Below are 27832 nucleotides of genomic sequence, written 5' to 3'. Positions count from 1 at the left end.
GGTGGGGTGGGCATTGTGCGTAAAAAAATGATAAAAATGGTGGAGGAGAATGGTTACAGGGAGTGGAATATTGGCCGTAGAAGAGACTTTCTTTTCTTTTTTAAGAAAATTATTTTCGCCCTTCTTTATACTCTTTTTGTCCGGTATTGTTTGTCATCGTTTCTATTTTTAGAGTCAAACTATAAAAACTTTGACTAACATTTTGAAATGTATTTTTTTATCATATTAATATGCAAAAAAATTATAATCTATAATACTTTTCATATAATTTTAGAATATTTAATTTTTTTGTTTAAAATATCGAATTAATGTGATCCAATTTACCTTTAAAAATTAGTCAAATTTACTTTCGATAAACGTAACATGACAAACAATTCTGAACGAAGGAAGTATTAATTTAGGTATAAGTTAGAGAAAAGAAGGAAAAAAATATTAGTTTCAACAGTTTCACGCACTTAAAGAAAGTGAAACACACATTTTTTGTCTTCTCAGCATTTTGTGTCTAATAGGAATGACTTTTAAACAAATAAGGTGTTCAATAGGAACAAAAATAAGTTAAGGTGTTTAAGTGAAATATGCGGATAACTTTAAGGGGCCGCATATGACTTAAGCATTAAGAATATTATTATAAATATTGACTAGACGATATTACATGGTGTTAATGTTACTACTTGTTAATCAAATCCACAAATAAAATTATCTTTACAATATTTATTAAGTTTGATTTCAAATAAAAACATAAATAGTTAAGTAGAAATATTAACTTAATTGTTTTCCAATGATCATAATAAAACACAAAAACTATGCCAATATTCCATAGGCTACGATCTATGTAGGATCCCTTAAAAATATTAGCGAATTTTTATTTTATGTAGTACATATTTTATAAATATAATTTGTGTTTAAATTGTAATATTTTATTACTTTAACTGATTTTGAGTATAGACTTTTGTTATTTTTAATACTCTATTTTATTTTCATTAATTTTTATTTGGCCCACGAGCCGATCCTATCCATATTTCTTAAGTTTCACAAATCGCAAATTTATTCAAGCTGAAACTAAAAACTCTTTTTTAAAATGGGCTTCAAAATTCGTGGTCTAAAATCAAATCACGAGTAGGTTAGGCTGCCCAACATGCCTAGCCCATATTAATTGTTCTAGAAATAGGTACGTGAGTGTAATATTTAACTTTTTATGCTATTAAGTGTATTTCCTCATTTATCATCTTATTCAAAAAGTGAAGGGGTATTGTTTCTCAAATTCAAAATCTTAAGGGGGGAAATGAGTTTTACTCTTTTATTTCGAAAAATATATTTTCATTAGTTTATCAAAATTTGGCAAAATTTACTAACCATATTGAAATATTTATTTGTTTGACTAGTAACTTGATTTATTACCATATAAATTTATTTTGTTACCATAATTTTTGATATGATGCAAGGAATCTACTTTTGTAGTATTTGGCTAGAAATTTATCATAACTAAGAAGAATCTTTTGTATAAATAATCATCTCATTTCATTTTTTTTATAAGCACCACATTTTCTCAAGTGTTCATACCAATAAACTTATTTTTTAGAAAAAATATTTTACCTCAAAAGTTGAGTCATGGAAGAAAAAAAGACTTTAGGACGTCAAAAGATTTCAATGGTCAAAATAAAAAATGAAGATGCTCGATACGTAGCATTTTCAAAGCGTCGATCAACATTATATAAAAAAGCTAGTGAATTGGTTGGAAAATACGATGTCGATGTGGGGATAACATTATTTTCTCCGACTGATAAACCCTACTCTTTTTTTCACCCTACAATTGATGTTGTTGTTGATCGTATTCGCAATCCAAATACACAGCCAAGTGAAGATAACCGCATCGCGATTGCAATTTATCGAAATAAAATGAAGGAACAAAAAGTTGAGCTTGACGAGCTTGATATTATAGAAAGAAGTATATCTAATTCGACATTTGGCACTAAGGAAACTAACATGAAAAATATATGGGAATCCTTTATGAAATTTAATGAAGATGAGGTGAATGAACTCGAGCTTTGGCTGAACTCTATTGATTTTGATTTGAAAAATTATTTGTCGCAGCTGGAAAATAATGCTTCTTCCTCTACACAAGCACCTCCAAAAAATGTTGGTTAGATATATATATATATATATATATTGATTCCTAATGTATTGAACTTCATGGGTTGTAATAATTAGATTCAAAGTCATACATCTTCGAATGTTCTTTTGTTTCTAAATTTAGTAGTGTTACTTGAATTCATTAGTGATCTTCATTTATTTGATGTTTGAGTCGTTTGTTAAAATAGTCATGTACTATTTGAGAATGCGCCTCTTTGTTACCTGTGGTCTGAATGACTAGGTTTAATCGAGCTTGCGGCGTTGTATTTTGTTCCTAGTTATATTAATAAATTGATTAGTGATTTGTTTGATTTACTTGCTTTATTAGAGAAGTTTTTTTCGTAACAACTATTATTTTTCTTAAGTTTTCACTATAAAATTTAGGAAAAATTACCTATTAAGATGTATGATTGAATCAAAATAATTTGTACTTCAATCAAGCATTAACACATCATTTTTATCCTATTTTTTAAAATTATTTTCTATCGTTCCCAAAAAATACAAAAAATTCTTATTTTCCACAATTTCTCTCAGTATTCATGATACATCGCTATAAACTATCACCCAATTATTTTTCTTTTTCAAACCTAAATTCACTCTATGATATTACCATTTGCCTTCATCACTTTATTGTTGATTTTCAAATATTTTCTCTTTCCGACTTATCGATTCCAAGTTATTGAAAAAACTTCTTCATTTCATGTTTATTTTTTTTTCAACTCTGACACAAATCCTCTCAAAAAACCTCTCTATCTCCTCATCAGTCACACCAGTCACCATCCTCCATCAACTTCCGTTTCCACCCTCACTCATCAATACCATCCGATCCGTCCTCATTTGTGAAGACGACATCAAATTCGATACTTTAACATCTCACAATTTTAAATAGTTAGAAATAAGCTAAGAAACTAAGGAAAGAAAAGGAAAAATCTGGAAAATTGCCTTGGGTAAGAAATTGAGTTTTGGTCATTTTCAAACAGTCATAACTTCTAGATCAGGATGATTTAGAGGTAGTTCTTGATATAGTTGGAAAGTCCTTGGAGAAATCTTTCCAACGCCGCCGAGTTTGCACATTTCGATATCATGAGGGAGATATGCCTATCGAGAGTTGGACTGTTGAAGTAAAGAAAGTCTCAATCCGGTTTAAGCAAAGGCAAACTAGTCTTTTCACCAATTAATTTTTCTATTTCGTTTTAGGGGTTTATTGGGGGTAAAAGCTGAAGTTCAGTTTTGAAAAATCAAAATCACGCTTAGGCTTGGAGAAGAGAGAAAAGAGGAAGAACAAGGAGAAAAATAAAGAATTCGCCAAAAACATCAAGATTTGCGAGTGGAATTCGTCGTGTGTGATATCTACAGTTATGTGAGATCTTTTAGTGTTGGGCTAGTTCACCCACACACCAACTTGTTTAAATTCAGCAATTTTGAGTTGGTTGAATGATAAAAAGTGAAGTTTTTGAAGAGCATTGTTGAATTCTTGTTGCTTGAGTTGTTGCATGCCTAGTGTTGATTTGATTCGTGTTTCTGAGTTTATTTTTGAGTCAAATGTATTGTGTATAGAGGGAACTAACGATCCTAAATGTTTGGGAAAAGAATTATGGATGTTTAGAGGGTTTAGAGATGAAAAACAAAGGAGAAAAGATGAGAACGCCTAATTCATAATACAATTCAAGTAAAGTTAAGATCAAAGTCAAAGAAGTCAAGAGTCAAGTCTAGAAGTTAAGAAGCAAGTTAAGGTAAAGTTCTTAAGAGTTCTCAAGGGTCTTTAACAACGGTTTAACTTTGTTTTAAGACTCAAGTTTCAAGTTAAGTAAAGAATAAAAAGTTGAAAATTCTTCTTTCAATGAAATATATGGGAACTAAGTATTTCCTAAGAGTTGATTTAAGACTCAAGTTTCAAGCTAATGTAAAGAGTAAAGAGTTGAATTCACTTCTCAAAAAGTTATTAGGAAACTAAGTATTCCCAAAGAAGTTATAAATGTTTTCACATTTGAGCAAGAAAAGGAAACACCGATCTCAAAGGAGCCTTTGGGCTAAGCATTGAGTAATTATCTCAAATTAAAGAAAGAAGTTGCTTTAAAAGTATGAGCTAATATTTTGGGAGTAGTATTGAGCACCGATGTGGGGTGAGAGTTCATTTCAACTCAAGTCTCCATGAAAACCATGTAGCCATATCATGGGTATTAACATGTCATACTTTTTACTGATCACGTAAGTTAAGCTAGTAGATCTACTAAGTTAAGTAGTTCTATGCGACGATAAAGTATAAGATAGTTCTGGCAGCGTCGGCAAGACGCCACTTAGGCTCATAGTGGTGGTTGTCGGTTAGAGAATCTCCCACAAAAACTATATTATTTCATATATAAGTAAAACTGAGTTTGTTATTGCATTTTATTTAATGAACTGAGTGTTTTTCATTGTTTTACAAGCTTTATATATTGCATGTTAAGTCAAGTTATTCATGAATTGAGTAGAGCCAAGGTAAGTGTTCCTTCTTACTCTTTTTCAAGCTTAAGTTGTTGTTAGTGTTCCAAATCGCATACTCGTACATTCAACCTGATGCTAGTTGGCTTGCATCATATCATGATGCAGATACAGATAACCAGGATCAACATCATTCAGCGCCTCGTTGATCCAGCTGAGAACTCGGAGTCAGTGGTGAGCCTTCTTGTATTATGGAGGACACATTTGTTTGCTTTTCAGTCTTTCTTTTATGAGATGTTGTAGGGTCTGTCCCAACATCCATCATAATATTATAGAGGCTTCATAGACAGTCAGACAATTAGTATTGAGTCTTTTATCTTTGTATTGCAAATATTTTGCTATTAGACTTAAGTGTCATTTTAGTCAAGTTACTTACTTTAAGTTATATTATGAGATTGTTTTCTTTTACTGAGTTAAGTCAGACCAAGGGTCCGCTCGAAGCGAGCAATGATCTTCGAGTGTCGGCCACGTCTAGGGTATAAGCTCGGGGCGTGACAAACTTGATATCAAATATTAATGTTGATATATAAACACTAATATTTTATAATAAAATCAGTTTGTATCATATTCATAGTTATGTATATGACACATAACTTTTTTATGTATATAATACAGTTATGTATCATATTTTGTGATGTATGACTCAACCTTATTCAACTAGAATGTATTTGTAGACAATATCAAATATTAAAGTTGATATATATTACTAATATTTTATAACAAAATCAATTTGTATCATATTCGTAGTTATATATATGACACATAACTTTGTTATGTATATAATACAGTTATGCATCAAATTTTGTGATGTATCACATGTTACAATGTAACAAAATAAGGGGATTAATAGACACTACAATTTTGTTCCATGATTATTTCTTCTTGTCCATCACACCAAACAACCCCTATAAACCACTCAAACGTTATCCCAAATTAACTTTTTTTATCAATCATATCAAACGAAACCCTAAAGATATAATAATTATTTTGATCAGAATTAACAAATATAATTTTAATTGTACGAAATCAAATGGAACTGAATGCAAAATAGGAATAGGAAGTATAATAGACATACTTGTAGGTGTAACTTAATTCAAAGGGAAAAATATTTACTGTTTTGAAATGCTGCTATAAGGAGAACTGAGACCATCTCCAATCCAACACCAAATTCTATATTTGATGTAAAATTTATTGTTTATAACATCAGTTTTCACACCAAATTTGGTGTGTGAATAGTGTTACACCAAATTTGGTGTAACACATTCATAACATCAATTCACTTTTGAATACTATAATATACAAATTTTACACCAAATATAGAATTTGGTGTTGTATTGGAGATGGTCTCAGTTCCTCCTTATAGCAGTATTTAATTTGGTGTTATATATTATAATATTCAATGTATTTAAAAATAACTGAAAATAATAAATATTCAACAAAGTAGTAATGAACATACATCAAAATTGAAATGTAAAATAAATAATAATTTTAAAAAGTATGAAAAAATATAATAATTTAAAAAAATTACAATAATAACTTAATAACTTGATAGATTCTTTCCGGATTCATCAATACTATAAAAATATGAATTGTATGAGATCAAAAATTATTGTGGTTGTGATTGCGACCGTTGAAATTGTTCTTGTCGAATGATTTCACGAACATTTCAAAGCTCTGTGTTCTATTTTGAACTACCTAATGCATTAATAGAGCATTTATGGGAGTACCGTATTGATTTTGAAAGTTGAATATTTATGTAGAATTTAAAATAATTTTTTAATTATGTAATGTTTATTTAATTATTTTCCACTAATACTTTTACTTTTATTTGTATTATTCATTATAACGTATAATGTATAATATTTGCTAGCAATTTATATATTTTAAAAATTATGGCATACAATAATTTTATATCAAACGATTATAAACGAAATAATATGAATTATATTATAGTGAATGTTTTTAGCAAGAATTTATTTTATGAACTAAGAAAATATAATAAGAAATAATAATATAATAATAAATTTTTTTTTTATGTAAAAAAATTATTACAAGTGGTTAGAATTGATTACACCATGCTAATGTTAGGGAATTTTTTAAGAATCGGACGGTGAATAATAAACCTCAGGACTTATTATAATCCAACGGCGCCAAATCGATTCACCACCAAAGCTTATAAATATCAACACAAACCCTAAATTCGATTTTTCCCTCTTTCATCTCCTGCAATTGCAGTTGCAGCTCAACTGCAATACAGTATCAGCAGGACCACCGCCATTTTCTCATCTTCAAGCTTACATTTTTCTCTTTTTATACACTAAATTTACAGACCTTGTAATGCCTGCACTTGTTGAAAGTGAAACAATGGCGTCTGAAGATTTGAAGGAGCTGAAGAAGAGCGGAAATGGGTCATCCGCCGACTCCCATAAGAGGTCGAAGAAGACCAAGATTGATTATGGGTCTGATTCAGAGGAGCTAAAGAAGAGTAAGAAGAAAGATAAGAAGCGTAAAGCTTTAAGCTTGGATGATCAGGAGAATGGAAATTCGGAGGTTTTGGAATCGATTAATCTGAGTGAGGATGAAAAGAAGAAGAAGAAAAAGAAGAAGAAAAAGGAGGAGGATGAGGCTAAATTGGTGGAGGAGGATAGTGAGGAGAAAGAGGAGGATCCTAATGCCTTGTCTAATTTTAGGATTTCAGTGCCACTGAGAGAAGCTTTGATTGCCAAAGGGATAAATGCGCTGTTTCCTATTCAAGCTATGACTTTTGATACCATATTGGATGGGTCTGACTTGGTTGGTCGAGCTCGCACTGGTCAGGTATGTACTATTTGCAATTACCTTCTTAACTCTTATACAGTGAAACAACATTTCTTGATTTTTTTTTTGGTATTCAGCTAATAACTTAAAACTTGCATGCTGATATAAAAAAAGCATAATACATAAGCAAACCCTCAAACTAGGCCTCAGCGGACAAGTAATCACTTCAACTTTGAGTATGCACGTGTAGATAACTCCACCTGCGTCCACTTTGCTTGTTGACCACTCCAACTTACCAGATGATTATATAGATACCTCCAAAATTTATGTGTCATGTCAGCATCGGGTGTCCACGAGACACAGTGGGGACGAATTAGAGCGATTACTCGCTAGTTAGACCTAATTGTGATGTGCACTCTTAATGTTGAAGTGCTTGTCTATTTATGTGTTATGCCATTTAAAAATTCTGGCTGTCATCTGTTATAATTTAAATAGTTGTTTCTGTCAGTGGACTAGCAATTTGTAATGTAAATTTCACTGATTTGATTATGTTCTGCATAGAGCGTGGCATTGGAAATTCTAACCCCAAACACGATATAAATGTCCATGTGTTCCTTGGAAATTAGAATTAGGCAACTATGCAAGTCATCTATAAGAATCTACATGAGCTTGGCTCTTAGGCGGGGCAGAAAACCTTTGTTCTTTATGAGATTCTCATTCTTGTGCTGTCACGTATACTGACCTACTCAGGAGCAGCTCACATTTTCTGATGATTTTCATTCTAGAACCATAGTTGATAGAGTTCCATCTATTTCATGTCGCACATTTCGTCCAAACTTCAAAATTGCTATTTACTTGTCCAAGGGGTACTCCCTCTGTTCCCGTGTTCACCTCTTTGAAAGAAACTTACAGTACCATATGGTGCTTATGAGGATCCATTAGCGAGGATCTGCTAAAGGTACTTGGATTTCCCTTTGATGTGAATTTTTATCTGAAATGAGTTTTCTGAGAACACAAAAGTTGATAGTTTCTATTTAAAAACTTTGCCATTGCTTATTCATTACGATGAATGGACAGTGCCCACTTTGTTTCTATTACCATAATAATAATAATGGACCAAATATTACAGTATCTCAAGAAATTTTAGGCTATGTTTGTGATTATTTGTTGACTAAATAGTCCCTAACAGGTTATTATTTCAATTTGTGTTCCCACATTTGCAGGGTAAAACATTAGCCTTTGTGTTGCCCATATTGGAGTCCCTGATAAATGGACCTACTAAAGTATCACGGAAAACAGGGTATGGGAGGGCTCCAAGTGTCCTAGTGCTTTTACCTACTAGGGAGTTGGCACTTCAGGTATTATTTTAGAGGCCTTTCTGAAGTTGACTGCTTCACTGAATGTGAACCTCTGAGTTTTGTTTTCTCACTTCATGTTAATATAGGTGTTTGCTGACTTTGAAGTGTATGGTGGGGCTGTGGGGCTAACTTCATGTTGTTTATATGGAAATTCACCCATGGGACAACAACAAGTTCAACTGAAAAGAGGAGTTGATATCGTCGTAGGTACTCCTGGAAGAATTAAGGTAGTGTATTATCTGGTCTTATATTTTGTTACTCTGGAATATTCATTGTTGTAAAGTTTTCATGGTTCAAAGAGTTTAGATTTACTCCTTGCAAATTTTCCTCAGGACCACATCGAAAGAGGAAATATTGATTTCAGGTCCCTAAAGTTCCGTGTTCTTGATGAAGTTGATGAAATGTTGAAAATTGGTTTTGTTGATGATGTTGAATTTATATTAGGTATGCTACTATTCAGCGGTATCTTAGCGTTGTCTGATCTGTTACCCTCTCATTATCTGATGCTGTCAGTTATGTCAGTGTAATATTCTTTCTTTGAGAGCTGAAATTTTGCTTGTGCATTAGATGTCATTTCCTGGGGTCTTGTCATATTATGGTTATTGATTTTGTTATGCTTTTATTCTACTATTTTCCTTTGAATTTTGAAGGCAAGGTAGAAGATGCAAGCCAAGTTCAAACACTTCTTTTCAGTGCAACTTTGCCGAGCTGGGTGAAGCATGTTAGTTACTTATCTCTCTTTTTCTATAAATACTAGTCAGTGTTTGCACCAGGGAATGTTTCATATCCCTTAGTTTATTTCGAAACAAATTGCTTCTTCCAGAGCTTGGAAAACAGCCCACCTTGGGGGTAAATGGGAGATGTACAACTTCTGTGTCCCAGGCTTCTATTTTCTTTTCTATCCTGAATAGTGGTCTGTTTCTGGTGTCAGATATCTTCGAAGTTTCTCAAACCTGATAAGAAAACAGCTGATCTTGTTGGTGATGAGAAAATGAAGGCAAGCAAGAATGTGAGGCATATTATTATACCATGCTCTAGTTCAGCCAGATCTCAGCTGATTCCTGATATAATTCGCTGCTACAGCAGGTTGGTTGTTTCTCATTCTTAAGTATCTGTCCATTTGTGATTTTTAGAATGACAATCAACTTATGAGATCATTTTCCGTCCATTTTGCCATGAAATATCAGTGGTGGACGCACAATTATTTTCACTGAGACAAGGGGTTATGCTTCGGAGCTAGCTGGCATATTGCCTGGGGCACGTGCTTTGCATGGAGACATACAACAATCCCAGCGTGAGGTAAATTTTTGTTTAAAATAAGTGCTGTATTCTGGCGTGCTCTCTTTTGCAATCTTTCCCTCTCTCTTTTTGGTGACTTTACTGCTTTTAAGAGGATGATATTTTCTCCAGATGTGATCACCTTCTATTGTTGATGGGTAAGAATATTAAGCCAAAAAGGACTTTGCATAAGTTGACTATTTGTCACATTTCTCCACTCCTTCAACAAATTTTATAGTTATGAATTTAGATCTTCCAATTCTCAACTAACATCTGTTACTCTGATTGTTGCATGCTGTTCCAGATTACACTTTCTGGATTCAGATCAGGAAAGTTCCTTACATTAGTGGCCACAAATGTAGCAGCCCGTGGATTGGATATCGACAACGTTCAGTTAATTATTCAGGTTTGATATTATTAAGTTCATATTCAACATTGATGCTCATACCTTATTGGTATTTGTGAATGCTGAAGTAACTATATATGGTCAGTGTGAGCCTCCACGTGATGTTGAAGCGTATATTCATCGATCAGGCAGGACAGGACGAGCAGGTGAGATGCTAATGTTTGATTTCCTCACTTAGATCACTGGAATTCATGGACATCATTACTTATATTTGTTTGTTATTATTATGTCATTCAGGAAATACTGGTGTTGCTGTAATGCTTTACGATCCTAAGAAGTCCAACATCTCTAAGATTGAAAGAGAATCTGGTGTCAAGTTCGAGCATCTGTCTGCTCCACAGCCAGCTGATGTTGCCAAAGCTGCTGGGAAAGAAGCAGCAGAAGCAATTGCTGAAATTTCTGATAGGTATGTTTTTCATTTGTGCTTTTTATGAATTTTAATGTGCCATCTTTCTACCATTTAATCTATTTGCAAATTTCTGTAGTGTAATACCTGCTTTCAAGGCTGCTGCAGAGGAACTTCTACATACCTCTGAACTATCACCAGCTGAATTGCTTGCGAAGGCACTTGCCAAGGCAGCTGTAAGTATTTCTCCACGTTACTTGTCTGACCGGGAACCAAGCCTGGCCTTATGGTTGACAGGACTCTTCTCTTGCTTTTCCAGGGCTACTCTGAGATCAAGAGTCGTTCGCTTCTTTCTTCCATGGAGAACTGTGTTACTCTACTTCTTGAGTGCGGGAGGCCCATATTTTCACCTTCGTGAGTATTTAAACCATGTTCAGTAAATGGTTTTCTTACTGTCTCCAATTATAACAAGTCTTACCATGAAGATACTATCTCACTCGGTGAGAGCTAAATATGGCAGAGCCTATTGTTAGTTTGGTTGATCTTTTGTACTTTGTTGATATGGCAGCTTTGCCTATAATGTTTTGCGGGGGTTCCTAACTGAGGACAAGGTTGAATCAATCAAAGGTCTTACTTTGACAGCAGATGGAAAGGGCGCAGTTTTTGATGTATCTGCTGATGACCTGGACACATTTCTAGCTGGTATGTCTCTCCATTTCTGCAATTGATCTAACCATATGCTACTCTAAAGCCTTCTTCTATCAGAGTTTGCTTCCTATACCCATTTTCAAGCAACTCCGTCATCTCATTAATCAGTGTCACAGCTTGTCTAAGCTCTTTCTCATCTTTACTTTTTCCTTTCCCTATGGGGCTGGCTATGTAGGGAAGAACGCACAAGGTGTAAGCTTAGAAGTAGTAAAAGAACTGCCCCGGTTGCAAGAGAAAGATCAGCAGAGAGGTGGAAGATTTGGTGGTGGTCGCGGTGACAGGAGAAATGGAGGTCGATTTTCTGGAGGCAGAGGTGGTGGTGGGAGAGGTTATGGAAACTTTGGCCGTAGATGGTGAAGAATACAAACGATTTATTAGCTGACCGACTGTACAGGATTTTTTTTCGCCCTGTTGTGGGTTCAAAATTTTGCGATGATGAAGAAAAAAAATGTATATTACGGCTGCTGTTTATGGAGTATTAACATTAGATTTTTCATATATAGGCTCAATTCACTTTTTTTTTTTTTTTAAATTTCAGCTTGTTATTTAACTTGACAAATCTGCTTCTTCCTTAGTCTTAAATATATATATTATAAATGTAACAGTTATTATTTCCATAGAAGCTGACTCATGATTTATTAGAAATTTAGTTTTGTAGTCCTTTACCAACTTGGTTTTAGTTTTATGTATTTTTTTACACTCCTAAACAACATTTTAAGTTGGACATTTAATTGATAAGGAAAAGGTATTACTTGAGATTAAGGTATTAAGAAACTAAAGTTCTAAGAAAATGAAAAATCCACACTTTTGATATATAAGTTGAAGTCAAACAAATTATGATTATATCATAGGAAAAACATTAAATCATATTGAGTTAATTTGATATGGTAACAAATAGTAGAAAAACATATCATTCTTAATTTCAATTTATTTATCTTATTAATTCAAAATTCTTTGAAAAAGAATTCGATGATTTTTGAATTCAAATTTTATATCATAAAATTTATAAATATATTTTACATAATAAACATTATAAAATTCAAATTCTTTTTACTTTCTTAAAACTTCATAACAATTATTACATACTTCATTGATTTGAGCCATAACTTGTGAGGGTAGTTTCTAGACACTTCCACCCTCTACTCGCCTTCTCTATTCGCCTGATTCTTCGATTCCATTCATTGTTTTGCTTGTTATATTTTAGGAAAATTTTGTAGAATTACTCTGCTCCTACTTATTGATTTCTGAATGACTTCTGTTCCTACTTTCAATCATCACTCTTGTTGATTTTTGAGGTCCTCGAAGCATCATGGGATGGTACAGAAGATCAAAAGTTGGTGCTGATGCTTTTCGAAGTTTCGCATCAAAGTTTTCATTCAGCAATTCAATTCAACGAACCAACCACGGCAATTCTTTGGTACCAAACGCTTTAGGCAAACCTAGTCCATCTGGGTCCTCAAGGATTTTGAGAAATTCGTGCTTTCAGTATGGAATCAAGCAAAATCAGTACAGTGGCGCCTTTTTCGGTGGGGCTAGAAGATATTACTACGTTGATCGACACCAAATTCAGCATTTTCGTCCAAGGGGTCCTCATAGATGGTTTCAGAATCCAAGAATTGTTCTTATTGTTGTTTTGGTGGGTTCAGGATTAGTGATAACTGTTTATATGGGTAATTTGGAGACTATACCCTATACTAAAAGAACCCATTTTGTGCTTTTGTCTAAAGATATCGAGAAAAGGCTGGGTGAGTCTCAGTTTCAAGAGATGAAAAAGTCATTCAAAGGGAAAATATTGCCTGCTATACACCCCGAAAGTGTTAGGGTGAGATTGATAGCTACAGATATAATTGAAGCTTTACAAAGAGGATTGCGAAAAGAGCAGGTATGGACTGATCTTCACTACGCATCAGATGCCGTGGAACCTCATGAGACTAGTGGGCATGAGACTTTGATGGCATTAAGTAATAGTAACCCCGAGGCGAATTGGAGTAAAGACGATGAGATTCTAGATGACAGTTGGGTTCAGAAAAGTAGAAAGAAGGGACAGGAGAAGGGGTCAGAGTCTGCTACCGGGCATATCGAGGGATTGCAGTGGGAGGTTTTGGTTGTAAATGATCCTGTTGTAAATGCCTTCTGTTTGCCTGGTGGGAAGATTGTAGTTTTCACAGGGTTGCTTGAACATTTTAGGACAGATGCTGAAATTGCAACCATCATTGGGCATGAGGTGTGTATCAGCTTTGTCATTTTATTCGTTGAGTGCATTGTATACAGGTACATCTCTGCCTTGTTTTTAGTATTCACCCCTTTGCTTGCTTGATAGGTTGGGCATGCTGTGGCTCGCCATGCTGCTGAGGGAATCACAAAAAACTTGTGGTTTGCTATCATTCAATTGGTTCTTTATCAATTTGTGATGCCTGATGTTGTTAACACGATGTCAGCCCTGTTCCTAAGGCTTCCATTCTCACGCAGGTATGTGTATCACCTTTTATTTTCTGGATTTTGTAAGTTTCTCTTGCTTGTGTGTTTTATGTTTTAATCTGTCTTTTAGGACTTAGTTAACATTGTTGTGTCTTATCCTGGCAATTCTCTCTGTTATTCAATTGTATTAAACTGGTAAACTTTATAATCATAGGAATGTCATGTCCGCATATACAGCCAATACGTAGCGAACAAGTGTTCATCAGAGAATATGTCATCCCAGAAAGCTCATTTTTGTGTGTTACATAAGTAGCATATATGTGAATTATTTGTTAAATGTTGATGGGATCATTGCAACATGTAGGCATAGAGCTTGAGCCTCTTTTTTTAATGGTGGTCGCATCAAAATCTTGGTTGGATGTCTTTATTGTCTCTTGTTTCTTTTCATTTGCATCCTCCAACATTCATGTTGAGAAGAAGAATTTTACATTAACTTTTTTGTACTCCCTATCTATGTTGCATTATGTTTCGTGTTATGGTTTTCATTGCACACACATGGGCCCTTCTAAGAGGTTCTCCCTCTATGTCAGATGAATATGTTGTAGTACAGCATAATGGTGGACATTGAAATTGTTGGTAGTTGGGAATCCAATGTTCTACCCCTAGTATCATTGTTTCCACTGTATACAAAGTGAATAGAGCTTGTAGAACAATCAAGGGAAAAAGAAAAATAAGTTATGCCAATTTGTTTCTGCTGCTTTGATCCAGCAGAACAGGGTGTGTGGGAACTCGAAAACTTAACTCTATCTTTACATGGAAACATTTATGAGGTATTTGTTGGGAAGGTATAATTATAAAGTAGAACAAGTTGATAATATTAGGTGTGTCAATGGTTTTCTGAGAATGGATTGTACTGACTGAACTGAACCTTGCTGAACCGATTCTTAGTATTTATAATAAAGTCGTAGGTTTCAATATAGATATATAACTGTCCCGAGAAATTATGGTAGGTTTCCTAATTTTAGATAAACCAAAAAAATACCAAACAGAACTGAATAAATTCTTATATGTACAAAATATATCATATATATTAAGTTCACAAATTACGAAGCTTTTAACCTTGGGACTTGAGGTGGATTCATTTGGAAACAGCTACAAGTGACACTCTGACCAAACTCTACTACTACTAAAACTAAATTGGTTTCCAGTGCTTCCAAGGATGCTCCTCTTCTTGCTTTCTGCGTGATGGGCAAAGGAGAGGATCTTCCCTTGACTGATTTGTACCAGGGTTCTAATGAGTTTGACATTTCAAGTTGTCTGGAAAAGACCAAGTTCCCATTTTATCCACGTTGACTTGATAAAGGTCAGCGCCTCAGTGGGGTGCAATTGAAGTGCATATGCACTCATCTTCTGATGGTGTTGGTTCCCCCTCTTTAGATGGCTTTTCTCGTTCTCTATCCTTTCCCCATTTTGTGTGTTGATTGAACCCTGATCGATCTCTCATTTTTCTGTTCAGCTCTATAAACTTGCCAGTTTCATTAACTAGTGCGTTTTCTTAAAACATAAGACATTCCTAAAAAAAGAAAGGATATTTGTTGAGCATCAGCTATGTAGCACGGGCATAAATATGAGTGCATTTTTTTTATAAGGTAGGGTTACAGATATGAGTACAATATGAAAATATGAGCATCAAAATACGGGGGGTTATTTATAGATGTATAGTTGTATCTCTATATTTATGCTGTTTGATAGTTTTCCTTTATATGTTTGAAGTCTGAGGACTTGTAAAAATCATTAATAACAATGAAAAAACTAAAGCTATAAGATATATTCCATCAATGCTTACTGATTTTAACTGTATAGATTGTGAATTAGTCACGTTACCATCTAATTGGATATTATTCCATAAGATATTATCGAAGACATCTCAATATTAATGGGAGTTACATACTAAAGATGATTGTTGGAAGCAATAAAGCAGAGTGCTTAACCACGAGGATAGATTGCAGGCACATCTTCTTGAAGCAAATTTTCGGCATTCCATGTTCACACAAATCTAAAGAGATTTTTCAACCAGAAACCCTTTCACAAACTGTTTGCTGCCCTTCAGAATTTTTCCAAGAAGTATCGGTTTAGTTTGAATCCTGGCGTTTCTTACTTGAAATGATCCACGCTGTTATTTCTTCTCACAGTTGCATTGTGGTCTCAAATTTGTCCAGCGAATGCTAATTTTAGGATGTTATTTGAATCTGAAAATCAGGAAGCTCTATCCAAAACTGAAACAAGAAATACCTTATCCCGGTCATATCCAGCGAGTATCTTGCCTGAAATATCCATGATTGCAGTATGCAACTAAAATATTAATTCCTGTTTGTTATAGGGTGTTTTGTCAATTCATGATCCTTTTGGATGAGAAGCATAATTTCGAGAAATAGGAACCTGAGTTCTCTAAAGCTTAGGGGCTAATCTTTGGTTAGTGAATCTAAGGCGGTTATCAGGAATCTATCAGAGAAAATTTAGTGTGGCAGTGACCCTCCACCCTGAAAAAAAGAAAAGAAAAGTGAAATGGAGACGCTGCATTTCTTTCTTTTATCCTGCTAGGATTTTTTTTTTTTTTAATTGTGTGTGTGTGTGTGTGTGTGAGAGAGAGAGAGAGAGAGAGAGAGAGAGAGCAAATCATGGCAAGTATGACTTTGTTAGAAGAACTCATAGTTAATATGTGGATCTCTGCCGGTAAACTCAACTACTCAAGTTGGACAGCTAATGTTTTGAGGTTTTATCCTTTTATGCGCTTAAGTGCTTCTGAGCTTTAGCAGTGCCAATTGACGATATAGTCTGTGTGAACAGAAACAATAATATGTGATCAGCTTAATGCTACTTTCTGACTGTTTTTAAAAATGCATTGAAAGCATATCCGAATCTCCTCATTTGTGACATCAGTTTAGTTGTTGACTCCAGGACTTCCAAATTTAAATTTGTTTGTGTTTGACATACTCCATTTAGTCACTGGAGTAAAGGGATTTAGAATTCTGTCGATCATGTTGTGAGTGGCGAAACACAAAAGGAACAATTTGAAAAGGATTTCTATTTCCAAAGGTATTAGAAAACTCAAACTTCAAAATAAATGTGACTGGCAATATCTGCCGTGTAACCCACCTTTCCGTCCACCCATCCCACATAAAAAATGAAAAGAAGAGAGGAGGAAGTCACTGATTTCAGATGCTCAGTTATCTGGTGCATTTCGTAATGTGCTTAGTAGTGATCTAGTAAGTCCGCTGTTGTTTCTCGAAGTCTATATATTAGGCATACTTTTGTTGGTTAAAGTCTTGAGTTAATTGCTTAATGAGCTTGTTCCAGCAGTAGAGGTTGGTGATATCAGTAATCACTGATCATATAGAGTTTGGAATTGAAACTCTTGGCTTCAAGCCTTTATGGCATCACCTACTTGTCATGTGGGTTTCTGTTAATGTACCCTGTTATGTGTCAACCGTTTTATTTGTGTGGGGTGCACATGTCTTCTTAGCAAGCATGCATATGTAATACACGAAACTAGTCATTTCATCGTGATAGATAGGATGAATGTTTTGCCTTTTTTTCCTTTCGTATCGAGTTCTCATGCATTTCTATGTACCAGGATGGAGATGGAAGCAGATTACATAGGGCTGCTGCTGATGGCTTCTGCTGGGTATAACCCTCGTATAGCTCCCTCAGTCTATGAGAAGCTGGGCAAAATTTCTGGGGAATCAGCCTTGAGAGATTATCTGTCTACTCATCCTTCTGGGAAGAAGAGAGCGCAGTTGTTGGCTCAGGCTAAAGTAATGGATGAAGCCCTTACAATATATAGGGAAGTGCAGGCAGGCAAAGGGATTGAGGGTTTCCTATAGAGGAGAGGATGAAATGCACAGGCCATGTAAGAGTAGGTAGCCGCCCAGAATCCAGTTTTTTCGGAAGTTATGCTCATCTTTTCTTCACATCTTGATTGATTTTCATTTCAAGTTCCAGTAAGTGCAGATTAAGCAAAGAATTCTTCACAAAATTTGTTCAATAAGCATACTTATTTGTCTGTTGTAACCCTTTCAAATCCCATGCCGGGAAGCTTCTACAAAATCTAGGAAGCAACTTGTAAAGCAACGTTCCATCTTTTCAGGTGAAATTGTGTTGTCGATCAGCTACCAAACTTCGCAAGTTTATCTGTCATTTGATTATATTTCCTTTTAGCAATGTGTAATCCATCGTTTCCAAGATTTTTTGAATGTCCATTCATGCAACGCCATGGTATCTTCCTTACCTTGCCACTGCATTAACCAGGTCCAGTGAATCAACTCTCTAATTAACAATAGGCGAAGGTGCATTCTGCCTAAACATCTAGGCTTTTCGATTGGAATGCACGTCTCTTTCCTGGCGATTGTCATTCTACCCCTCTAGCTCTAAATAGGAAGTAGTTTGCGTATACCTCGGAACCTCTCCGTCATGATTACACTGAGTATGTCATTGTCGTAGACTGTTCCCAATTTCGTTATTTCCGTTTTCCAAATGTTTGAGCAACGAAAATGATGGAGTTGCAACGGCTAAAGTTGAAGAACACACTAGCATACCTGCTTGAGAATTGCAGGAGCATGAGAGAGCTCAAACAGATTCATGCCCACATAACTACAGCCCCGCAGTTCTTCATCACTGACCGTTGGCTCTTAATCTCTCGCATTATTTTCTTCTGCACAGTTTCTCAATCAGGGTCTCTCAGCTATGCCGATACCGTATTCAGGCTCGTTCCTCGAAAAACTCTCTTCATTTACAACTCCATGATCAGAGCTTACGCTTCAAGAATCCATGACCCCAATTCATCTCAGCCCTTAATTCTGTACAAACAAATGCTCTTTTATGGTATTACACCGGATTGTATTACTTTTCCTTTCGTGTTAAAGCATTGCGCGAGCAGAGTTGATGGACTCATCGGACCAAGTGTTCATGCCCATGTTGTTAAGTTTGGGTTTCACAGTGATGTTTTTGTGCAGAATTCTTTAATTACTCTGTATTCACAATTTGGGTCTGTGGATAGTGCAAGGAAGGTGTTCGATGAAATGTCTAATCGAGATGTTGTTTCGTGGAATTCTATAATAATTGGGTGTTTGAGAAATTCAGAGCTGAATATGGCGTTAGAGTTGTTTAGGAGGATGAAGAATAGGAATATTGTTACTTGGAATTCAATTATCACGGGGTTCGTACAAGGAGGTAGGCCAAAGGAAGCTTTAGAATTCTTCTTTGAAATGCAAGTTTCTGGTGATGATATGGTTAGTCCAGATAAAATGACAATTGCTAGCGTGCTCTCAGCTTGTGCTTCTCTTGGCGCGGTTGATCAAGGAAGGTGGGTGCACGATTACTTGAATAGAAGCGGAATGGAGTGTGATATGGTGATTGCAACAGCATTAGTCGATATGTATGGCAAATGTGGGAATGTTTCTAAAGCCCTTGATGTTTTTAGGTCAATGAAAAATAAGGATGTTTTGGCATGGACAGCTATGCTTTCTGCATTTGCAATTAATGGTAATGGCAGAGAAGCTCTCGAGCTTTTCTTGGACATGAAAACAGCTAGAGTGAGACCTAATGCTGTGACTTTTACTGCATTGCTGTCAGCTTGTGCTCATTCTGGCCTTGTAGACATAGGCCGCTGGTGTTTCCGCGTGATGAGGCATGCTTATCACATAGAACCACAAGTCCAACACTACGCTTGCATGATTGACATTCTTGGTCGAGCTGGTCTCTTTGATGAAGCAGAAGAGCTGATCAAAAATATGCCAGTGGAGCCAGATGTTTTCGTTTGGGGTGCACTACTCGGTGGCTGTCAAATGCACCAGAATTTTCAGTTAGGAGAAAAAGTTGCCAGGTATTTAATTGCATTAGAGCCTCTGAACCATGCCTTTTATGTCAATCTTTGTGATATATATGCCAAAGCTAGAAGGTTTGATCATGTGAAGGAAATTAGAGCTCTTATGAAGGAGAACGAGATTGAGAAGACTGTTCCTGGCTGTAGCACGATTGAAGTTAATGGAGTTGTTTGCGAATTTTCTGTAAGAGGATCACCTCAAGTTTTGATGACAGAAATAAAGTTTGTTTTATCTAGTTTGAGTCATGAGATAGGAAGGAGTTTTAGTATAAGCGCTGTTGTGGAATGATGAAGAGTGAAAAATACTTATTTGGTTCTTCAATAGATATGACTGATTTCAGAGCCTGGCATTCCATCTGAAGACATAAGAGTTTTACTTTCATATGACATACTTGTGGTGGTCTTGTTTTACAGTCAATATGACCAGATTAGTATTTACTGCCTGCTTTGGCTTCTAAGTATTTTCATGCCCCAAAATGAAAAAAAGAAAGGATAATTATAGGTTTAGTATATTGAATAAATAGACATATACAGAATCGATGTATATGTTTTGTATATTTGGACTCATTTTATCTTTTATTGGTTGACAAGATAAAGAACTATAACCTGATTGATCAAGCTTTTGAGAGGCCAAAAATGCTTATCTAGAAAACAGTGAGATGTTTGATTAAACTTCTTATGGAAAATGAGTGTATTGGAGGATTAGAAAAAACTGTTTTTCAGAAGCTAAAGAAAGTAACTTTTTTCGAAAAAACATATATTTCAAACACTTTTAAAAAGCTCGGTCACACACTAATTATCGTTTTTTAAAAATAATTGATTAAACACAAATTGCTTCACCCCAAAAATACTTTTTAATATAAGCTGATTTTAGAAGTTTGATCAAACATGCTTACGGATACAACCTTATATGAAAAGCTAAGGATCTAAAATAGAAAAAAACAATGTAGAGTTGGGGTTGGAAAAATATTTTGATATGTGTAGAGTGAACATGAGATGCATTCTAACTGTATTTTCCATTGTTGTGACAATATATGGTTCTTAAGGAGACATATTAATTTAAATCACATAAAATTTACAAAGATAAGTAGTGATTGACTTTAATATTACTATATCTAGGACATTTTATTTTTTTTTGATCAAGAATTTCTTTATAATGGTTTCATTGCTTGAATAGACATTTTATTTGAATGTAATGCGAGTGGAAACTTATAAATACTTTATTATGATGTTTATATATAGGATCAATTGTTAGTTTGTTACACAATAAATAGGATTTATGAGGACATAGTTTGTGGATATTGTACCACAATATTTAACTATAAAATAGGTTCTCATATCCTTCTTTTCAGTGATTGTAACGAGAATATTGACCGGCCAAGTATAATTAGGTCAAGTAATGTACAATGACATTATAAATTCATGTCATGTGTATTATATAATAATTTATGATTGAGATTCATTTAAATTATATACACTTTTTTTTAATTTCGTATCAATAAAAATATCGTATTTTTAAAAATAAAAATAATTCAACTTTAAATTTTTTATTTTCTTTTATCCGTATAGAACTAAATATAGCTACACATTTAGTCAAGAAGAGTGTGAGACTACAAATTTCTTCTTCTTTTTTCTTCTAATTGTGTCAAATCAATTATTATCATCTATTTTAAAATGGAGTGAGTAATAATTGCCAAAATGTATTGATATAAGTATTATCTTTTCTAGTTAAAAAATAATAATAGAAACAACACGTCAGTTAAAATTCTATTAAATAATATATATCTAATGTTGCTTTAACAAAATGAACTATATAATTCGCATATTATGCGATTTCTAGTACTAGTTATTAAGTACTAGAGGTTATAAGTAGACAACTCTCAAATAATATATTATAGTATGTTGTTTTAATAAATATATTATTTAGATAAATTGTATTGTTATTCGTTGACATAATTTTATTTTCAAGCCTTATAAGCAAACCATACTGCATCTCATTAATCACCATATAAAACTTTTTCATTTTTCTTAACATCCAACTATATATTGGGCGGCACACACATAAGGGGCATGTTTACCTATGCGATATTAAATTATGATATAAATCATAATATAAAATTATGAGATAAAGTTAAAGTTTTGTTTGAAGATGTAGTTTGAACTTGTAATGTTGTATGTTTTTGATATAAACACAAGAATTTCATAAGTTGCAAAACTATTAAATTATATCAATCATTTATACAACCTTACTAAATAAGCACAAGTTTATAAAATCGCATAATACACTATCACAAAAGAGATTCTTAAAATATACAATATATATATAGTTTTAATTCTATAAAAAAAATATAAATTTTGGTGTATTACTCTTTAATATAATCCTTCAACATAGTACGAATAATCTTCTCACGTTGAAATTTGCATTTCTCAGTCATGTGATTGAGAAAATGAACCAACATTGTTAGTTTGAATCATTTGTTGGCCAATTTGATTGGTAAATATATTTGATAAAAAATAATGAATTTGGTGAAGATGATGGTAGAGTAGAAATTGATTTGAAATAGTACTCCCTCCGTCCGGAATTGTTTGTCATGCTACGCTTTTGTAAAGTCAATTTCACTAATTTTCAAAGTTAAATTAGATCACATTAATTCAATATTTTAAACAAAAAAATTAGATATTCTAAAACTATATGAAAAGTACTATAAATTACAATTTTTTTCATATTAATATGATGAAAAAATGCATCTTAAAATGTTAGTCAAAGTTTTTATAGTTTGACTCTAAAAATAGAAACCATGACAAACAATACCGGACGGAGGGAGTAATAAATTCTATGTAAGTGAGAACAATCATTACATGATATATAAATAATTTTAAAAGTAATAATATGAATTATAAATTTTATTTTCATATGAAATAAATAGGTGGGATTGTTTTATAAAATATAAATCTATGGGTCAATTTTTAAATTTTGAAAAATCCAAAATCAGTATTTGAAATTTCCAAATTATAATTTTCCAACAATTTGAGATTTCATATTACAATTTCGTATCGCATATCCAAACTGTCATACTAGTTTACATTGAGTCCTTGTCACTTTTGTTCTTCATTTCACCTTTTGAATGGGAAACTGTGTTAATAGAGATAGCTATTGAGTTGTCTTGTTCCTATACATGCATGATTGATCACTAAAGTGATAATGGAACAGCCCAGGTTGGTGCAAGCATGGTGGTCACCCACCACTCACTACTACATTTTTTGTACACATAAAGATTCTCTTTTGTATAATACAAAGTAATAAATTAAAGTTAACTTACTTGCCTTTAATTCCTTTTACTTTTTGGGGTGTATTTAAAAAATATTTATATATACTTAGAATAATGCTACGATGCATTGGATGGATTGGGACGAAGAAGGATCGATAATAAACTTAAAACATCACTTATAATATTTAATTTATTAATTTTTTATCACGGAAAGTCATTTCTTGTTTTCATAAAAAAAGCTTTTCCAAAGCATTTCAAAGGGTACTAGAATCAACACTTTATTTATTATAACATCCTGTTTTTTTTTTTCTTTCTACTATATAGAAGACAAGAAGTTAAGTGGACCATCATGTGGTTACCACCAAAAGGGATCAAAATGTAGACCAATTGATGATATCAAAGGAGTTCCCTTTGATTCAATTATCTCTATCTTCACACTTTTAGCATTATTGACCACCCCTTTTTCAATCCTGTGAAGCTTCTTGTATCCTATTGTAGTTCCATTAGCAATTAGGTTCCCATCAACATAAATTTGATGACTTTTTACCCTTTGTCCTAGTCCAATTGCTTCTTGAATCCTTACCACATTAAACCTCAATGGCTTATCACTCTTTGTTTTGAACTCAATCCAATTATGCTCTTCATCATCATCTTTTGGACCCCAATATGTCCATAAATTGTCATCATCTAGCACGTTTTCGGGTCCGAATCCTCCATTTTTACCTCCCCTTTGACTACTTGCTTCGATTGAACACTCCTTGGCTAAATTGGTGGAGAATATTGTGTCAATTGCACTTGTAAATTCTTTGAGTCTTTGCACATCACTATTGCTTATTAATCCTTGTGTGTTTGGAGGCACGTTAAGTAGCAATACGCAATTTCGTCCGATGGAATTGTAGTAAATTTCGAGTAACTCACTTAGGCTCTTTGGTTCTTGTGATTTATGCCAAAACCATCCTGGTCGAATTGATACATCACATTCTGGTGGTACCCAATCTGTCCCTTTTGGGTCTCCACGGTTCAGATAACTGCATTCGCAAAGTTAAAAATTTATATAAAGATGACTCAAAAAAAAAATTATTTCGGTATACATGTATTTTCAAAATTCAACTAAGAAAAATTCTTTTTTTATAGGGATAATACTCAATTACCCCCCTAGCCTATACCCAAAATCCCTACGACACACCTTATCTTTGATGAGGTCCTATTACCCCCTCCAACTTTTTTTTAAAAGTAATTTATTACCCCTTGCGTGCCTACGTGGCAATAATCGTGATTTCACCCATGTAGGGCGCGTGAGTGCAGAGTGTGTGCAGAGTGAGTGCAGATTTTGGCTAACAAGGACCAATAAAAGTTAGCCACGTGTCAAAGCAATTTGAAAAAAAATTCAAAAATAAATTTTATTGTTTCTCTCAAAAGCAAGTTCTTCTTCCTCTTTTCAAAAAATAACCCCATGTTCATGGTTCTTCATTTTTGAAGAAGCTCCATCCATTATCATTCAAGTTAAATAGCTCCTTGATTTGAAAGATAAAGTAAAATTTAATATATTCTTTACATCTTTTTATGTCGATTATTAATTCTTATTTTTTTTGACAATGTTTATAAAGTTAGGGTTACGACAAAATCCGAGTTGAATAAGTTTTGACAATGTTTAAAATTAACTCCCAAAATCCAACATTGAAAATCAAATTTCAGTTGGAAATCTAATTTCTAACCTTTGAAATCGATCCCGTCCACACATGCAAGACTTTCCCTCTTTCTACTTCATCTACTTTTTGGTAAAATTAATTTGGAAAAGATAAAACGCCAGCTTTTCAAACTTGGGAAGTGTAAAGTTACTTTATCGAAAGCTGAAAAAGTGGATCCCGACGCGTGTTCAACAAACACTTCGACCTTGCAGATTATTATTGCCACGTAGGCACGCAAGGGGTAATAAATTACTTAAAAAAAAAAGTTGGAGGGGGTAATAGGACCTAATCAAAGATAAGGTGTGTCGTAGGGATTTTGGGTATAGGCTAGGGGGGTAATTGAGTATTATCCCTTTTTTATATAAAACCTAGCAACAATAATATGGAATGAAGGGAATTTGGGATCTTTTTTCTCCTATATCAACATTTAGGATTAGAAAATCAACATATAATTAAGATCATAATATAAAAATTGGTTGAAAGAATTCCAAGACTCCAAACGGACATGAAGACAATTAAGGGCTAATGATTAATGACTAAGAGGGATTATGAGACAATAAGGTCTATGGCTAATAAATACAATAAAAATCAATTGTCTATAAAGACAATTTAGTGTCCCAAAATTAAATTGGTTGAAACGTTTTGGCAATACTCATTTTTTAACCAACATTAATTATGGAATTTATAGGAAGAAAAGGATTTTCATTCATTTTGAAATATCAAATATATTTTGCCAAACATAGTTCCCCGGCTATTACTTGGGACAATTCAAAAAGAATAACACATTTTTATTTTATTAATATACGTTTATGAGATTGTATTAAAGATCATAACTTCTAAAAATCTTTTATTTTTTTTCCTTAAAACTTTGCACGTAGTGGAAGTCATTATCTAATATAATTGACATTTTGACATGTATCTTCTTGTTTTTCATAAAAGGGTGATTAACATATGGATATATATAGCCAATTTAGTCCTGTTTTCTAGTGAAAAAGTCTTAGCCACATGATTTTGTAAATACAGCTAGCACAAACAATAATATTAAAGGAAAATAATTGTATTTTAGCTAAAGTTTGGAAAAAAAATATTTTACGTACTCAGCGTTGCTACCGCCAATAGACAACAATGTTCGATTGATAGTGGACCAACTTGTGTTTCCGGCGAACCCTTGCTCATTTCCGACCCATCGGACTCCCGGTCCGGCATCGGAAAATATGTTGATTGCACTCTGCAATTCATTCACTATTGCAAACCAATCTTCGAAGTAGTAAGTCATGTTTGGTGTATTTGAACCCTTTGCTCCATCAAACCATATCTCTTTAACATCTCCATATCTTTAATTTCAAACAATTAATTCAAAATAAAATTTATTAGTTCCATCAACTTATATACAATGATAACACAATTCATCTAAAAGATACTCCCTTCGTTCACGTGGTTTATCTTGGCACGGAGTTTAAGTAAATAAAGAAGATTTTTAAATCTTGTGGTTCTAAATTAAAGTTTTGTCAAATGTACGTACAAAATTGTCTTTTAATCTTGTGGCGTTAAACATGTCCTGTGAAAAGCTAAAATTAAAATGTTATTAAAAAAATTTATTCTTTTTAAAAAGACTAAAAAACAAAAAAATATTATTTTATTTCTTTTTAAAGGGATGGAATAATACAACTACATATAAGCAATAATAGGAAGAAGACAGATTAGCAACTTGAAAAAGATTTTAAGCAATAATAGGAAGAAGACAGATTATCAACTTGAAAAAGATTTTAAGTTATATATGTAAACTATCAATTATTATTTTCTTCATTTCAATTTACGTGATAGGTTTGATTGAACAATAAATTTTAAAAAAAAATTAAAATTTGTGATATAAAAAATTAAATAACCTTATAAAGGGTAAAGTTATAAGTTTAAAAAGTTAAATTATTATCAAAATTATGTACATATCATTCTTTTTTTGTACTTAGACTAAAAACAAAGAAGTATCATAATTAAAGTGAAAATAATTTTACACCACAATACATAGAACTTTATTAATTCCCCAAAAAAATAAGACAAATTACCTGTTATATAAAATAGGCTAAAAAATTCTTTACAACATTGGATGTATATATATAGGTAAAAAAAATTTTCTTTTTTGTGATACATGTATTATTGAAAAAAAAAGAAAGATGAAAGACTTACTCATTGAGAAGTTCTTGTAGTTGAGCCAAATAATGTTCATTGTACTCTTTATTAAGCCCATAACTCTTATCATGGCGATCCCATGGCGAAAGGTACAAACCCACATCAACTCCGCGAGCCTTGGCTGCATTGACAAATTCTCGAACCACATCGCCTTGGCCATTTTTCCAAGGACTTTTTATAACCGAATGATCGGTATATTTAGAAGGCCACAAGCAAAAACCATCATGGTGTTTAGCAGTGAGTATCACTAGTGATACTCCTGCTTGAACCGCGGTGTCAACCCATTGGTTGGCATCTAGGTTTGTGGGGTTGAAAATCGAAGGATTTTCAACCCCAGTGCCCCATTCACTATCCGTGAACGTGTTGACACCAAAATGTAGGAACATTATGAGTTCCCTTTGTTGCCATTTTAATTGAGCGTAATTTGGTAATGGGAGAATTGGCAATGGAGGTGGTGTTACTTGTGTTTCTTGGCTAGGAATGATCAATTGAAATAAGGTCATGATTAGACATGACAAACAAGTATAATAACAAGGGTTAGTCATGATTTTTTTTCTTTTTTTTTCCAATGTTGATAATGAAGAATAGAGGATGAATTATAAGTGCCAAAGTGGGGACCTTTAATTTTTTTCCCTTTGTTTTTTTTTTTTTTTTGAGTTGTGTATGTACTACCATATATATATATATATATATATATAATGAGATTTTTTCAAAAAATTATGAGAATTATTTCTTTTTTTTGGTTGTTAAAAAAGGAAGTAAAAGGCGATGAAAAATATGAAATTGGTTTTGTTACTTTTTTGCCTTTTTGCACTCTTTTCACGGGTTTGCCTCCTAGTGTCTCTAGTCTTTGGACCAATTAATGGACACATTTTAGCTGTTTTCTTCTCTAGGAAGAAGAGTAACGTAACATGTCCTAATTACA

The 27832-nt window shown here is 33.5% G+C and overlaps 4 protein-coding genes across 4 annotated transcripts; 3 read left to right on the top strand and 1 right to left on the bottom strand.

The window, feature by feature from the left end:
* The first annotated feature begins 6807 nt into the window (after positions 1-6807).
* LOC107012350 (DEAD-box ATP-dependent RNA helicase 7-like) lies at positions 6808-12083 on the top strand. Its single transcript, XM_015212170.2, has 14 exons — positions 6808-7428; positions 8592-8726; positions 8813-8953; positions 9059-9170; positions 9377-9447; positions 9658-9812; positions 9914-10025; positions 10309-10410; positions 10496-10556; positions 10648-10816; positions 10896-10992; positions 11076-11170; positions 11325-11458; positions 11640-12083. The coding sequence occupies exons 1-14, from the start codon at positions 6949-6951 to the stop codon at positions 11819-11821; spliced, it is 2046 nt and encodes a 681-aa protein (XP_015067656.1). The 5' UTR covers positions 6808-6948; the 3' UTR covers positions 11822-12083.
* Positions 12084-12536: 453 nt separating this feature from the next.
* On the top strand, positions 12537-18099 carry LOC107015401. The gene is made up of 3 exons (XM_015215654.2): positions 12537-13688; positions 13785-13933; positions 17517-18099. The coding sequence occupies exons 1-3, from the start codon at positions 12774-12776 to the stop codon at positions 17764-17766; spliced, it is 1314 nt and encodes a 437-aa protein (XP_015071140.1). The 5' UTR covers positions 12537-12773; the 3' UTR covers positions 17767-18099.
* A 133-nt stretch (positions 18100-18232) lies between these two features.
* LOC107015400 (pentatricopeptide repeat-containing protein At5g66520-like) lies at positions 18233-20150 on the top strand. Its single transcript, XM_015215653.2, has one exon. The coding sequence runs from the start codon at positions 18433-18435 to the stop codon at positions 20050-20052; it is 1620 nt and encodes a 539-aa protein (XP_015071139.1). The 5' UTR covers positions 18233-18432; the 3' UTR covers positions 20053-20150.
* Positions 20151-23294: 3144 nt separating this feature from the next.
* LOC107015130 (alpha-L-fucosidase 1-like) lies at positions 23295-27564 on the bottom strand. The gene is made up of 3 exons (XM_015215309.2): positions 26905-27564; positions 25818-26054; positions 23295-24060 (listed from the first exon to the last, which is right to left on the bottom strand). Exons 1-3 carry the CDS (start codon positions 27450-27452, stop codon positions 23388-23390), a joined length of 1458 nt encoding a protein of 485 aa, XP_015070795.1. The 5' UTR covers positions 27453-27564; the 3' UTR covers positions 23295-23387.
* Between the last annotated feature and the right edge of the window lie 268 nt (positions 27565-27832).

This window comes from Solanum pennellii, chromosome 3, assembly GCF_001406875.1.
Source record: "Solanum pennellii chromosome 3, SPENNV200".
Taxonomy (NCBI): domain Eukaryota; kingdom Viridiplantae; phylum Streptophyta; class Magnoliopsida; order Solanales; family Solanaceae; genus Solanum; species Solanum pennellii.
This window is presented reverse-complemented; position numbering and strand designations above follow the sequence as displayed.

What these genes read in the sequence shown, in the direction of transcription:
- LOC107012350 (XM_015212170.2), top strand. Translation starts at nt 6,949, where the DNA reads ATGCCTGCACTTGTTGAAAGTGAAACAATGGCGTCTGAAGATTTGAAG. An exon ending in CTAGGGAGTTGGCACTTCAG is followed by an intron (nt 8,727 to 8,812) that starts GTATTATTTTAG and finishes ATGTTAATATAG; the next exon opens with GTGTTTGCTGACTTTGAAGT. An exon ending in ATAATTCGCTGCTACAGCAG is followed by an intron (nt 9,813 to 9,913) that starts GTTGGTTGTTTC and finishes ATGAAATATCAG; the next exon opens with TGGTGGACGCACAATTATTT.
- LOC107015401 (XM_015215654.2), top strand. Translation starts at nt 12,774, where the DNA reads ATGGGATGGTACAGAAGATCAAAAGTTGGTGCTGATGCTTTTCGAAGT. An exon ending in CAACCATCATTGGGCATGAG is followed by an intron (nt 13,689 to 13,784) that starts GTGTGTATCAGC and finishes CTTGCTTGATAG; the next exon opens with GTTGGGCATGCTGTGGCTCG. An exon ending in AGGCTTCCATTCTCACGCAG is followed by an intron (nt 13,934 to 17,516) that starts GTATGTGTATCA and finishes TCTATGTACCAG; the next exon opens with GATGGAGATGGAAGCAGATT.
- LOC107015400 (XM_015215653.2), top strand. Translation starts at nt 18,433, where the DNA reads ATGATGGAGTTGCAACGGCTAAAGTTGAAGAACACACTAGCATACCTG.
- LOC107015130 (XM_015215309.2), bottom strand. Translation starts at nt 27,452, where the DNA reads ATGACTAACCCTTGTTATTATACTTGTTTGTCATGTCTAATCATGACC. An exon ending in CTACAAGAACTTCTCAATGA is followed by an intron (nt 26,055 to 26,904) that starts GTAAGTCTTTCA and finishes TTGAAATTAAAG; the next exon opens with ATATGGAGATGTTAAAGAGA. An exon ending in ATTGGCGGTAGCAACGCTGA is followed by an intron (nt 24,061 to 25,817) that starts GTACGTAAAATA and finishes TTGCGAATGCAG; the next exon opens with TTATCTGAACCGTGGAGACC.